The following is a 14,287-nucleotide window of genomic DNA, read 5'->3' on the forward strand; positions in this document are numbered from 1 at the left end:
TGGCACCAACCAAATCCTGACAGTCCTAACGAGCACCGATTTACGTAAAATCTAAGGGTGTCTGGGTTGCGCGTGACATCTTCCCCGGTTGCCGACTCACTTTGACACTTGATGATCACTCCAGCAGCACTGAGAGCGGACTCAGCCAAACTACCACTAGGTAATGTTGCAATTTTCTATGACAAAGAAATTGACTCAAAAAAAAAACTCTCCACTAAAGGAAAGCTCCACTTTTTCAAAAATATGCTAGCTCGATGCTAAAATAAATTGGCTTTGCTATTAACATGCTACTGATTAGCATTAGCGACTATATGTGAGCGATTTCAACACCCTCTTAATTTATAAACAGCTGGTAAGTAATAAGTACAATACTTACAGTATTAACACTTTTTAGGTCACAACAAAAAACAAAAATACCATGAACTATACACTACTACCATATAATGTCTTGGACTTGCAACTGTAATCGCAACTTGTTGTTATACTTGAAAATGAGACTCAGGAATGATATAATAAAACAAGCTATAACAACTTAAAAATAATCATAATCAGCTTATTTTTTATTATTGCGATCATTTTTTACAAATATTTTTATCAAAAATAATTTAAATAAAATATTAACATGCACAAAAGTACCGGGAATTGGTACCATATTGGTTCCATTGTTAACGGTACCCATCCCTAGTTGCCGAAGTCAGGAAGTAGTCTTTGCCATTAAGTCATTTGTTCCAGTCTTGTCCTTTGTTGAGTCATTCAAAGTGATTATGCTCTAAGTATTATACTTATTACACACCAGCTGTTTGATTGTAACGTGCGTCCAAATTTGGAGGTGTTGAAATCACCATGTAAAATTTCTAATGTTAATCAGTAGCATGTCAATGGCAAATCCAATGTAAATTAGCATCAAGCTAGCAGATTCTTACTATGTATTTGAGTTTTTTCTGCTTGCTTTGTTGGAATTGAAAATTGTAACATCTGTACCTATAAAAGTGCCATATTTGGAACCCATTCCAATTCTCGGCTAATTTTGGAGCAAATATTTGATTTACAAGCCTCTCCACTGCTAGTTGGCTTAGCGATTGTCACAGCGAACTAAAGTGAGTGCGAAGGAAAAGTGTCTGACATTGATTGAATTAAAGAAAGAAATCATCAAAAACATGATGGCGCGTGTAGTTAGCTAACTTGGTGAAGCAGCTTGAGCATCATGTGTACACTGTACTGAGGCAGGATGAATTGATATTAAAATATTCAAAAAGCGTACATATATACACGACAGTATGGAAAAGCTGCTGATGGTGTGTTTGACGGAAAAGCAACTGGAAAGCGATACCGTAGCAGTCCACTCCCCAAAGTCAATGCTGTTGATTATTATTACATTAGTTCATGAACTATAGTACATTACTGTGGAAGGGGCATGGTCCACGCGTTCCCTGCGGGCAGGGTGTGTGCAGGTGCCGGCCATGAAGCAGCAGACAGGTGAGTGGATATCTCAGCTGGATCGAGTTATCTAATCACCTGTTCCTTTATTAGCAGCGTCGGAGACCATGAGGGGGGAGAGACTGACGAGGAATGAGAGGAGCGAGGAGCTGAAAGGCATCAAGAGAGCGACGAGCTAAAAGACTGCTGAAAAGCACCAGAGACTTTGTAAAGAAAAGACTAAATAAAAGACTATTGTAACTCCACATCAGAGGGGTGTGACGTGGTACTGTTGGTCCAAAAGAACCCCGGGGTTAGGAAAACCTTCACAGTTACATTGTATTATTTATATATTGTCTCTATATAATATGCATATATTTAACATTTATTATATAATATTACCCAAAAGTATGTTTTATTTTTAAAGGCATGTTACATGTTAAAAAATGGTGCTGTTTTTTAGTTGCGGTCCTGCTGTGTTTGCATTTGTTTTTAAAATGACTGATTTGACTGTTTGATTCCAAAATCCCAAACATCGATATTGTTTTATCGAGTTCACGAGTGCTGTGTGTCAGACTATCACAGTTGTAAGTCATATTACTCCTCAGCGAATTGCAGCCAAACAGTGCCAGCAGCACTCATGCAACCCCAGACCATGATGCTGCCCCTCCCTATGTGTGCTTAGGCATGAATGGTCAAATGATCCTTAATGGCTTGTCTACAGTCGTACGGGGATCAAACCCTGACCAAGAAGATATGGAAATTTACATTGAATTTGTTATTTTGCACCAAAAAAAAAAGTACATGAACGTCCATGTTTCTTACTGTCATAAAAATGTCTGATGTCAGTACAGCATGTGACAAAAAGGGGGAGGTAAGGGAAACACAGTCAGCGGTAACACTTTATTGTAAAATGTCCCTTTTTTGTCCTCGCAAAGTGAAATGACAACAATTTGTCTGACCTAAACAATAATATAATAATGACAAAAAGCAGTGCAATAAATAAAACCAAAGCTGTCAGTGAAATGAATGCTCAGCATCCCCACATACAGACAATATTAAGAATAATAATAATAATGAACATAATAATAGTGATAATACAAACACAGAGATAAATAATCACACTAAATAAATTAAAGGCTAACACATTGTGGACATTTTATGCTGCATCTAACGAAGCAATTATTCGATCTTCAACTTCTGGTCGCCCGAAGGAGACGAGGCCGCCTGAGGAGAGAACAAAAAAATGTTAGGAATGAAAATAAATGTTGTAAACGTATTCAAACCCAGTAAGTCAATTTCTCTCATAGAATGCGGTCTGTTTTGGTTTCTATTTAAAGGTGAGTCACCACAGAATCTGGCACACATCTTTAGGGCACAAAACATGGCCGCCATTAAGCCAAAAAATGTCTTTGCGGACACGTTTAACCAATAAAGTGTTACCAATTCCCCAAAAATCACTGATCATTTTTCTGATGGAGGGTTGACCAAAGTGGGCCAAAATTTGGCCTGTTGAGCACAAAATGGTCCGCAGCCGATTTTGATAGCCAACACCTGATATCAGCAAATAAACAAGTATCGGATGTGACCGTCTCGCGCCCAAAATGTCCGATACAAGCAGCCCTGCAGCGTGTTTACTTGTTAACATCTAAATGTCCTCCAATAAACACACCATTTATTTTATTTTAGTCAAGTCCTTTACAAAAAGGTAAACATGCTAAGCTATAGGCTACTAGGAGCCAGCAGCTACACAACATCTAAGCACATAAGCTAGACATACGTAATAATTATTTGGCCAATATTGCAGAGTAAAACAGTACATTTGTCAATGCAAACAGGTATCAAATAATAATAGTTGCATATTACTTACACATACAAAGCCTCTAAGGCGTATTAGGAAATATCCAATAACAAACGTGTCCGCATCATACTACTTATGAGCTTACCTTCATGAATTATTGTGACCATATGTGTATGTTTATAGTTATGTGCGTTATGTGTATATATATATATATATATATATATATATATATATATATATATATATATATATATATATATATATATATATATATATATATATATATATATATATATATATATATATGTGTGTGTGTGTGTGTGTGTGTGTGTGTGGGGGGGTGTATGTAGATATACCGTTATTTTTATTTATTCATGTTTTATGATTTCTCTGTCTGAAATATTTCAAAAATAATAAAGTTAAAAGTGTTTGTGATCAAAAGGTGTCACCAAAAACCCCCAATTACCACTCCACTTCAATTTGAATACATAATAAGTCCATAAAAATAAATAGATTAGTGTTTTTCGTACCTAGCATTGTTCTCAGACTAATTTCCAACCTTTTCTTACATTCCACATTACAAAATGAAGATTTTTTTGCTGAAATCGTATTGGATCAATTTTGGTATAGGCCAATATTTAATATTCCAATATCGGTATTGTATCGGAAATGACAAACTTGTATCGGGGCAGCTTTAAAGCTCAGACGTGCTTATAATGAAGTATTAATATCAATATTAAATGGAACATACCTGCGTGCATTGTTAATATCCCATGTGCATCTACTGTATCAGACCACAACATCACTGGCAGGCTTCTGCAGCTTCTGCTGCTCAGAGCAGCTACCAAGGTAAGACGCCAAGATGCTTTTGGACCTGTAACTACGACAGAAACACAAATAAAATCAGTATCATGAAATAACTCATAAAAATAACTACAAAATAATACAATAGGTAAACAAGTTTTAGTGTGTGTGAAGTTATTTCTCAAAGCAAAACACTTTTACACACATTTGTGTTCTTACTGTTGTTGTGACAAACAAGTGAATTTTATTGTTTGTCACAAATGTTAGTCCTCATCTTTACACAAGTGTACAGTACAATACAATTTAGTACTGTCATGTTTCCAATTTATACTTATAAAAATAGACTTTATTTTTCGAATGATTATCACTTTTATTCATAGTATTGTCTTCTTTTCTTTTATAAATGACAACATTTTAGTCCTCATCTTGAAAAAAGTGTACAGTAACTTACAATTGAGTATGGTTGTGTTGCTTCTTTATTGCTATAAAATTACACTTTATATCTTAACTGATTGTTGCAACTTTATTCTAATGAAAATAATTTATTTGACTGATTATCACTTTTTTCCCCCTCATAATATTGCTTCTTTCGTCATAAATTACTACTTTTTTGTCCTCATCTTGACACAGGTGTACAGACGAATACAAATTATTATGGTCATGTTTCCAATTTATTCTTATAAATTAGAGTTTGCTTATTGACTGATTATGACTTTTTTCATAATTTTGCTTATTTTTTAAGGAATTACAACTTTTAAGACCTCATTTGAAACAAGTATACAGTGTAGTACAATACAAGTTAGTATGGTCCTCTGTCCAATTTATTCCTTTAAAATTACAGTTTATTTCTTGAATGTGGCTTTTTTCATTTTTTATAATTTTAAACTTTTCAGTCCTCATCTTGACACAAGTATACAGAAGAATGCAAATTATCATGGTCATGTTTCAAATTTATTCTTTTAAAATTAGAGTTTGTTTATTGACTGATTATGACTTTTTTTCCCTCATAATTTTGTGTACTTTTTAAGGAATTACAACTTTTACGTCCTCATCTTGAAACAAGTATACAGTAAAGTAGAATACAATTTAATTTGGTCATGTTTCCAATTTATTACTTTAAAATTACAGTTTATTTCTTGACTGATTGTGGCTTTTTTCTCATAATTTTGCTTCATTTTTCATAAATTATTATTATTTAGTCCTCATCTTGACACAAGTGTACAGAAGAATGCTAATTATTATGGTCATGTTTCCTAGTAACATGTAGTAACCAATATTGCAAAAAAGATTGTATTATCATAGTTTCTAAAAATCAAATTGTACACTGTAAAAATTAAAATTATTTTTTTTTACGGTAAAAGTTTTGGTGGTTTTTACAGCATGTTACTGTAAATGGAAAATGGGCACCACATTTTATTTACGGTAAAAAACTTTCAGCATAGTTTCTTGAATAAAAAAAACAAAACAGTCATACTGTTTTTCTAATAAATACTTCAATATTTGCTTGACTAATGATTTCAAAGCCAGTTATCCATCAAATTGTACACTGTAAAAATGAAAAAAATGAAAAAATAAAAAGTTTGTCGGTAAAAGTTACGGTGGTTTTTACAGCATATTACTGTAAATGGAAAATGGGCACCACATTTTTTTACGGTAAAAAACTGGCAGCCTAGTTGCTAGAAAAAAAAAAAAGTCGTACTGTTTGTTTAAAAAATACTTAAATATTTGCTTGAGTAATGATTTCAAAGCAAGTAATCCATCAAATTATACACTGTAAAAATGTAAAAAAACCATTTTTTATAATAATAATAATAATTTACGGTAAAACTTATGGTAGTTTTTACTACATATTACTGTAAATGGAAAATGGACACCACGTTTTATTTATGGTAAAAAAAACTGGCAGCTTAGTTGCTTGAATAATAAAAAAAAAAAAGTCATACTTTGTCTATGTACAGTAATATGTTGTGTTAGTTTCTTTTTTTTTTAACCTGTACATGGACATTTGATTTTTGTATCTTTTTATTTTTTATTAAATTCGAACAGGTCATAAAAGTCCTTCAACATGTTTAATTTTTCTTTTTAATATTTTACTCAAATATTTTACATTTTGACCCTTTTGAAGGCTTTTAAAAAGCTTTTTTTTTAACCTGTACTGGGACTTTTTTTTCTTTCTAATCTTCAAAGCCAAACAAGACATAAAAGTCCTTAAGTTTTTTAACATAAAATATTTAGGATTCATATTTTTTTTCCTTATTTTTTCGCTCAATTGTTTTACATTTTGACCCTTTGGAAAGCTTTTTATTTTTTTTTTTTTAACCTGTACTTGGACATATTTTTTTAATTATTTCAAAGCCAAACAAGACAAAAGTTTTCTGAAGTTTTTGAACATAAAATATTTTGGATTTTCCTTTCCCTATTTTTTTGCTCAATTGTTTTTTACATTTTGACCCTTCTGATAGCTTTTTAAAAAACAACAACATTTGTTTACAGTAATATGTTATAAAAACCGTGAATTTTACAGTAAAATTCTGGCGACTTAGCAGCCAGTTTTTCCCCATTAAAAAACAGTGCTGCTGTTTTTCCAATTCCATTTACATGTTGTAAAAAAAACAACACTGTTTTGATAAAATAATTATAATCATAAACATTTTTTTTAAATCTCTGCTCTGTTGGAATTCTTATTAATATTGATACTGTTAAATTAAATGATAAATGGGTTGTACTTGTATAGCGCTTTTCTACCTTCAAGGTACTCAAAGCGCTTTGACAGTATTTCCACATTCACCCATTCATTCACACACTGATGGCGGGAGCTGCCATGCAAGGCGCTAACCAGCAGCCACCAGGAGCAAGGGTGAAGTGTCTTGCCCAAGGACACACGGACGTGACTAGGATGGTAGAAGGTGGGGATTGAACCCCAGTAACCAGCAACCCTCCGATTGCTGGCACGGCCACTCTACCAACTTCGCCACGCCACCCCTTTGTTGATATTAATTTTGGTTTGACTACTTTTGGATTGTTTTGTGTCATGTCTGTGTGTCTTCTCAATTGCTCTGTTGATTGCTATTCTGAATGTTGCTGGTTTTGACATTGGAATTGTATGATTATGGTATTATTGTGTATTATTTTGTTGGACTGATTCATAAAAATGTTTATAAAATTAAATAAATAAAAAACACTTTCTGCAAATTAAATGGAATTATGAAATAAAATGAAAAATAAATAAATAAAAATAAAAATAAAAATAAAAATAATTAAATTTAGAAAAATAATTATTCGCTGTTTCTAGCGTACCTCTAATGGCAGCCATAACTGCGATGTAGCCCCTACATGACACCTCTGTCTTAGACCAAGGTCTGCCCTTGGATTTCCATCCTCGTCATATTGGTATTTTAGCCTACATTTGTGGAGAGGCATGTGATGTTTGTATTGACAGTTTCTGCGGCTCTGGAGCCATAAAAAACTGAAACTGCATGGACTCTTGCCCCTGTTTGCACCTATGCAGGTTTCTGTTACATATTCCAGGGACGACTGAGCCGTCACGCTCTTCCAGTAAGTGAAACCCTTTCATGTTTTATGGCGGCCTTGTGTGTGTTTGACTTGTGAAAGTCGGAGCCAGACACAGGCGGGAGTGTCGGGGTGTGTCGTGTGCTTTCTGCCGCGTCAGCGCTCTTTGATGCCGACTCACAGGAAGTTGCTCTCTCTGGATTTGTCCTGTCAAGTTTGGTGGTTCTTCATGGGCTACTCACTGTGTGCAGGCCATGAGCAGCACGGCACCACAGCTGATGATGGACAGGACCAGGGCGGTGATCACCAAAGCCATCTGGGCCCACTCCACGCCGTCGCTGCTGCCGCGCTCCGGCCTGGTTTTGATGGTCTCCAGAGTTTGGATCCCGCAGCGCTCCCCGTCGTAACCTTTGATGCAGCTGGGGAAGGATGAATGAACGTGGAAGATGATACAACAGTGTCGAGAAAGTTTGTCTGTGTGTGTGTGTGTATGTGTGTGTTTGTGTGTGTGTGTGTGTGTGTGTGTGTGTGTGTGTGTGTGTGTGTGTGTGTGTGTGTGTGTGTGTGTGTGTGTGTGTGTGTGTGTGTGTGTGTGTGTGTGTGTGTGTGTGTGGACTGACATGCACACAGGCTCCTGCAGGCCTTCCATGTGCTGGCAGTAGCCATGGATGCAGAAGCCCAGGTGGGTGGAGGTGCAGGGGTCCTTGGTGGTCTCCAGCGTGGACGTGAGGCCTCGTTTGGAGAAGGTGTGCTCGGCCTTGGAGGCAGTGGTGCTCCTGCTCTTCTGCTTGTTCTTCTTCTTGCCTTTGCCTTTTCTTTTCTTTCTGTCATCTCGGAGAAACTCACCTGAAAGTGGAGGAAAAAGAAAGACATTAATTAACACACTTAAAAACCATCTGGGGACATTTCATTTGAATTATCTTTAAAGCCAAACATAAATGTCCCTATGTTTTTGAACATAATATATTTTTTATTGCAAAATGTTTTAGATTTTGACCCTTTGCAAAGTTTTATTTGTTTTTTTCAACATATCCAGGGACATTTATTTGAATGATCTTCAAAGCTAAACATAAATGTCCCTACATTTTTGATCATAACATTTTATTCTTTCTTTTTTTTGGAAAATGTTTTACATTTTGACCCTTTTGAAGGTTTTTTTAAATGTATTTTATTTTTCAACCTATCCAGGGACATTTGATTTGAATTATTTTCAAAGCCAAACAGGACATAAAAGTCCTTGAAAACAAAGATATTTTGAAACAATTGCAGATCTGACAAGAATGTACAGTATCTGAACTTGAGAGTGTTTTGAGATGAGAGCTGTCCTCCACGTGTTGTGATGCTTTAAGTTGCAAGCCAACATTAGTCTGCCTCACAACAAGTAAAGACTGTTGTATGTACAACTTACAACACTTTCATAGTACAGACTGACCTCCTCAGTCTCAGGGAGTACAGTCGACTCATGCCCGGCCCACTTTTTGCCATATAAAATGAGCAAAAAAGAAACTCACTTGCTTGTTCATTTTGGTCAACGTCGTCGTCATCGGCGTTACCCTTCAAGCCCTGGAGGTCTTCCCCGGAAGCCGAAAACCCGGACACGCTGCCTGGCTCTCCGGTGGACGAGGCCTCGGATGCCTGAGCGCCGAGAACACTGTAAAGTACTGGAGGAGGAACACAAACACACACAGACACACACACACACACACACACACACACACACGCACACACACAACACACACACAATGCGAGAAGAGATCATAAGTATTTGAGATGTGACGTTCGCGAATGAGTCGAGTCTTTTGAACGGCTCTTTTTTTTTGCTTCATTGCTTTGTTATGAATTTGTTAAAAAAAAACTTTTAATATTAAAAGTACCAAATTCTGTACTTTTATAGGCATTGACCAAATTCCGACGGTACTATTGGGTATCCATTCACATAAAATCAAACAGTGCCATATTTTCAATATCTTTGTTGCACGGGATATCACAATAAACACGGGCTCACATAAACAGTCACTCGAGCAGCACTGAGAGCGGACTCAGCCAAACTCCCTCTAGGTACACTGTAAAAAAAAATCCTATTTTTATGGTTAATTTACTCTAAATTTCTACTGTAATTTTTCTATTTTTTTCAAATGGTTTGTAAAACTGTAGAATGAAGACATTATCTGTAAATAAACAACCCGCCTGTTATTTTAAGTAATATGCCAGTAATGACAAACTATGTATATTTCTATTTTTTTTACAGAAAAATACCAAATTAATTATACATAGCATTTTCTGTTTTCTTAAATTACTTTCAAATTCATGTAAAATTACAGTTATTATCTTTCATTAAATATGTAGCTTGTTATATAAAAGTCTATGTCCATACTAACAAACAGTGGTGTCAAACTCAAATACAGAGTGGGCCAAAATTTAAAACTGAACAAAGCCGCGGGCCAAGGTTGAACAAATTAACCTTTAACGTACTCTACGAGCTATCGTCACGTCCGCTTTTCATCCATTCTAACATCGTTCAGACCCAGTCACAAGATATGTGTGGCTTCTGTACGCACACACGAGCGAATGCAACGCATACTTCATCAATAGCGATACAGGTTACACTGAGGGTGCCAGTATAAAAAACTTTAACACTGTTAGAAATATACGCCACACTGTGAATCCACACCAAACAAGAATGACAAACACATTTCGGGAGAACATCCGCACCGTAACACAACATAAACACAACAGAACAAATACCCAGAATCCTTTGCAGCACTAACTTTTCCGGGACGCTACCACCAACCCCCACCCCCCCAACCCCCCCACCCCACCCCACACACACACCTTGTAGCGTCCCGGAAGAGTTAGTGCTGCAAAGGGTTCTGGTTTGGTGTGGATTCACAGTGTGGCGTATATTTCTAACAGTGTTAAAGTTTTTTATTCGGCTACCCTCAGTGTAACCTGTATCGCTGTTGATGAAGTATGCGTTGTATTCTAATGTGTGTGCGTGCAGAAGCTGCACATGTTGTGTGACTGGGCCAGCACTCGGCCGGCTGGCTGGCTGGCTGGCTGGCTGGCTGGCTGGCGTTTGAAAGAGTCTCGGGAGGATCGGCGGGCCAGCTTCAGTGTTAATTTGATATCGCCTCAAGGGCCAAGTGAAATTACACGGTGGACCAAATTTGGCCCGCGGGCCAGAGTTTGACACCCGTACTGTAGAATAAAGGTATTTTTCTGCAGAACTGTTTGCATCGTCACTTTATTAAAGTTGGTTGATCTTAACAATTCACAAAAAATCTGTAAAATAATGGTATTTTTCTGTGGAACTGCCAGCATTGTCACTTCATTAAAGGTGTTTGATCGTAATAATTTGGAAAAACTCTGTAGAATAAAGGTATTTTCCTGCAGAACTGTTTGCATCGTCACTTTATTAAAGGTGGTTGATCTTAATAATTTAGTAAAAATCTGTAAAATTACGATATTTTTCCGCAAAATGTTTCATGAAAATTTCTGTAAATATAATGTTTTTGATCATTATTTGGTTTACAATGTTTTACTTTAATTTTATGGTTTTCGTTTGGCAGCCGTAGCTGCCAGTAGATGACCGTTTTTTTACAGAATTTTTTTTTACAGTGTAATGTTGCGATATTCCACCCCAACATAGCAGGTATGCCTGGTAGAAAATGCTCCAACATAAAGTAAGGCTTCCAAAATACACTAGCTTGATGCTAATGTACATTGGATTTGCCATAGACAGGCTAATATCAGCATTAGCGATTTTACACCTCCAAATATGGCCATGAAAACTACAACTAAGATGAATGTTACCGTTAAACAGCTGGTGTGTAGTACGCACAATACTTACAGAATTAACACTTTGTAGGGCGCAACGTGACACGTTCAGCTTCATAGAAAAATCGACTCCCGAGTTAAACAACATACTGCAGATAGCCTACAGCCAGTACTGCCATCTAATGTCTTGGAAGTGCCTTTGCAAATGTGACTAAGATGTAATAATAAAACAAAATGGACAACATTATCAGCTCATTTTTAAATGTTATCTTAAAAAATAAAATGCTATTATTGAACAATTAATATTTATGAACACACGATAGTACTGAAAATTAGTACTGTATCGGTTCAATTGTGAACAATACCCATCTCTATACTCCTACATGAAAAAATAATATTGCAATATGCATTTTCTACCATTTGGTACATTTTAGCGCATCTTCAGCATGGTAAAAAGTGTTTTTTTTTTCGCTTTAGTTGCACATCAGTACTGTGTCTAAAATGCCCATGAAAAGTCGTACACATGTTTCACAACATGGTAGGAGCACGATAACGTGAATGAACGGTAAATGATTGTCTTCATGGTGAACGCCCCCTTGTACATGTAAAAACCTCATTTAAAAGGAGGCCTTCAGATTTGCTGCTCCATGGCCATCGAATGAAGTACAAATGGGTCTGAGGTTACCTGAACTCATCACTTTAGGGGAATTCGAGGCCTTTTTTTAAGGATGGAGAAGCTGCTTCCATTGGGCACTGTACTTTGTACTTGTTTTGAAATTGTTTTGATTGAAACATTTTACATTTGACCTCTTGCGTGTTTTTATGTTTAGGTTGCAAGTATTTTGCACTTTTAACTATGTTTTTTGTTGTTCCATTTCTTTATGAAACCTGTTTTTACTGCCCTCTTGGCCAGGTCAATATTGGAAAATATATTTTCTTCTCAACGAGATGAGGCAATTCCTGAAGGAACTGTGTGTGAATGCTCCAATGCTGAAGTTGAACTGAAATCCTGGATTTTTTTTTAGAATTGTTGAAGTAGAGCACACAATTTTCAAACAGCCTGAATATTTTGAAGTTGGAACCGTTTGAATCAGATGAAAAATGTGAAAGTTGTGGAACTTTGAAGAATGTCCCATTGATTTCAATGGGAATTTCTGAAACATTTGGGAATTTCAGGAAAAGCGGGAATTTTTGGGGAAAATGGTGAAAAAAACTTGAATGGTCTGAATGAGTTGAAAGGGTTGGTGTTAGAATTTTTCAAATCGTTCGAGAAATGTTGAAGTAGTAACATGTTGAATTGAAAAATGGTATTACGGAATTCCTGGAATTTCGAGAAAACTGAGAATTTCTCCAGTTCAAAAAACAACTTCATTTTTTGTCCTGATTAAGAGGAATGTTTTGACGGTGGAACGGTTGAAATGCGTTGAAAAATGGGGAAGGAGTCGCCAGAAAAAAGGGTGAAAATAGGGCTTTGGAAAACCAGGAATTCTGGAAAATCCTGGAATTTTTTTGAACTTGGAAAAAAGGTAGTTATAATTTCAAGGATGGTGGAATGTGTTGAAGGTGGAGTGGTTTGAATCGGTGGAAAAATGTGGAAATTATGGAAGTTTGAAAAATAGCCAATTAATTTTCTATAGGAAAAATGTCCTGGAAAACCTGGAATTCTGGTAAATCTGGGATTTTTGGACTTTGTCAAGGGAAAGGCCGCTATTCCCGAATAGGCTGAACAGTTTGAAGTTGGAACGGTTTGAATCGGGTGAAAAATGTGGAAGGTAAAGCGCGCCAAAATCTGGAGAAGAAGAAGAAGTAGTTGAAGAAGTTCAATTAATACCGGTAGATGAATTTTGGTGTAGAAAACCATATGTGTGAATGATTTGGAGCATTTTTACCAGGTTGAATAAAGGAAAATGAAAATTAATAAATAAGGCGATCTGCACCAGTCTTATTAGATCACACACAACACACCCACTATTTTATAGTTTGCACACGCAAGCCAGATGTATTCTAGATGGATTGTTTTTAGGCTATTTTTATTTTTTTCTGCTCATTCAATTGTTCTTGTGTGGAAAATTTCCAGTCAAGTCGATTTTCATGGAGGTTATTTGTAAGTTTTTGTGTCGTGTCTTAAAAAATTTAAAAACATTTAAATCAAACGATCCAGTCTTTTGGACGACTCTTTGAAAGGAATGGCTCTTCAAGAGAGCCATACATCCCCTCTTTAATAAATATTAAAATGTCATAAATGGTGATGAACTGATTAAGTTGCATGTTTACATTTTTTACAGAGGCTTGCCAAAAAAAGTGCTCCGCATGAAAAGATTCCCTGTTCGAGGCCGTCGCTCTCCTCTCTATGATAAAACAAAAACATTCCTAACGTTTAATGTTTGGGGCAAGAAGTGGGAAGACTTACCGAGGCAGAGGAGACAGGTGAGGATGAAGGTGTTCATATCCCAGGAGGAGCGTGTGGAAGTGTGTGTGTGTGTGTGTGTGTGTGTGTGTGTGTGTGTTAGTCTGACAAGTGTGTGTGCGTGGAAGAGACTGTGCTGTGCTCTCGTTGACCTATTCCGGGTGCACCCTTTATATGCCTGCCCATGCAAAGGTGTGTGTGTGTGTGTGTGTGTGTGTGTGTGTGTGTGTGTGTGTGTGTGTGTGTGTGTGTGTGTGTGTGTGTGTGTGTGTGTGTGTGTGTGTGTGTGTGTGTGTGTGTGTGTGTGTGTGTGTGTAATGATTATCTCAGCCTAAGGCATCCGCAGTCATGCCGATGTGTAGCGATAAAAACACAAATTACATTATTCTATCTTGCATCCCACCGCCATAAAAACACTCCTTGTACTTCCCTGTTTAGTTGTAATGACTTCCTCTTTCCATATATGGTCATGTGTTCATTCCAACCACCATTATTTGTCCAGCTGTGTGAAGTCATAGCCCGTCGAGCATTTAGGGTCCAACCATCCTGTAGGTGGCGCTAGAATAAACGAA

The 14,287-nt window shown here is 36.5% G+C and overlaps 1 protein-coding gene across 1 annotated transcript; it reads right to left on the minus strand.

Moving 5' to 3' along the window:
* Window positions 1-2,361: 2,361 nt before the first annotated feature.
* areg (amphiregulin) lies at window positions 2,362-13,847 on the minus strand. Its single transcript, XM_062049534.1, has 6 exons — window positions 13,719-13,847; window positions 9,043-9,192; window positions 8,152-8,377; window positions 7,774-7,950; window positions 3,969-4,097; window positions 2,362-2,643 (listed from the first exon to the last, which is right to left on the minus strand). Exons 1-5 carry the CDS (start codon window positions 13,753-13,755, stop codon window positions 4,007-4,009), a joined length of 681 nt encoding a protein of 226 aa, XP_061905518.1. The 5' UTR covers window positions 13,756-13,847; the 3' UTR covers window positions 2,362-2,643; window positions 3,969-4,006.
* Between the last annotated feature and the right edge of the window lie 440 nt (window positions 13,848-14,287).

The sequence above is a fragment of the Entelurus aequoreus genome, linkage group LG06 (genome assembly GCF_033978785.1).
Source record: "Entelurus aequoreus isolate RoL-2023_Sb linkage group LG06, RoL_Eaeq_v1.1, whole genome shotgun sequence".
Taxonomy (NCBI): Eukaryota; Metazoa; Chordata; class Actinopteri; order Syngnathiformes; family Syngnathidae; genus Entelurus; species Entelurus aequoreus.

What these genes read in the sequence shown, in the direction of transcription:
- areg (XM_062049534.1), bottom strand. Translation starts at nt 13,755, where the DNA reads ATGAACACCTTCATCCTCACCTGTCTCCTCTGCCTCG. An exon ending in TGACCAAAATGAACAAGCAA is followed by an intron (nt 8,378 to 9,042) that starts GTGAGTTTCTTT and finishes CTCCACTTTCAG; the next exon opens with GTGAGTTTCTCCGAGATGAC. An exon ending in CTGCAGGAGCCTGTGTGCAT is followed by an intron (nt 7,951 to 8,151) that starts GTCAGTCCACAC and finishes ATCCTTCCCCAG; the next exon opens with CTGCATCAAAGGTTACGACG.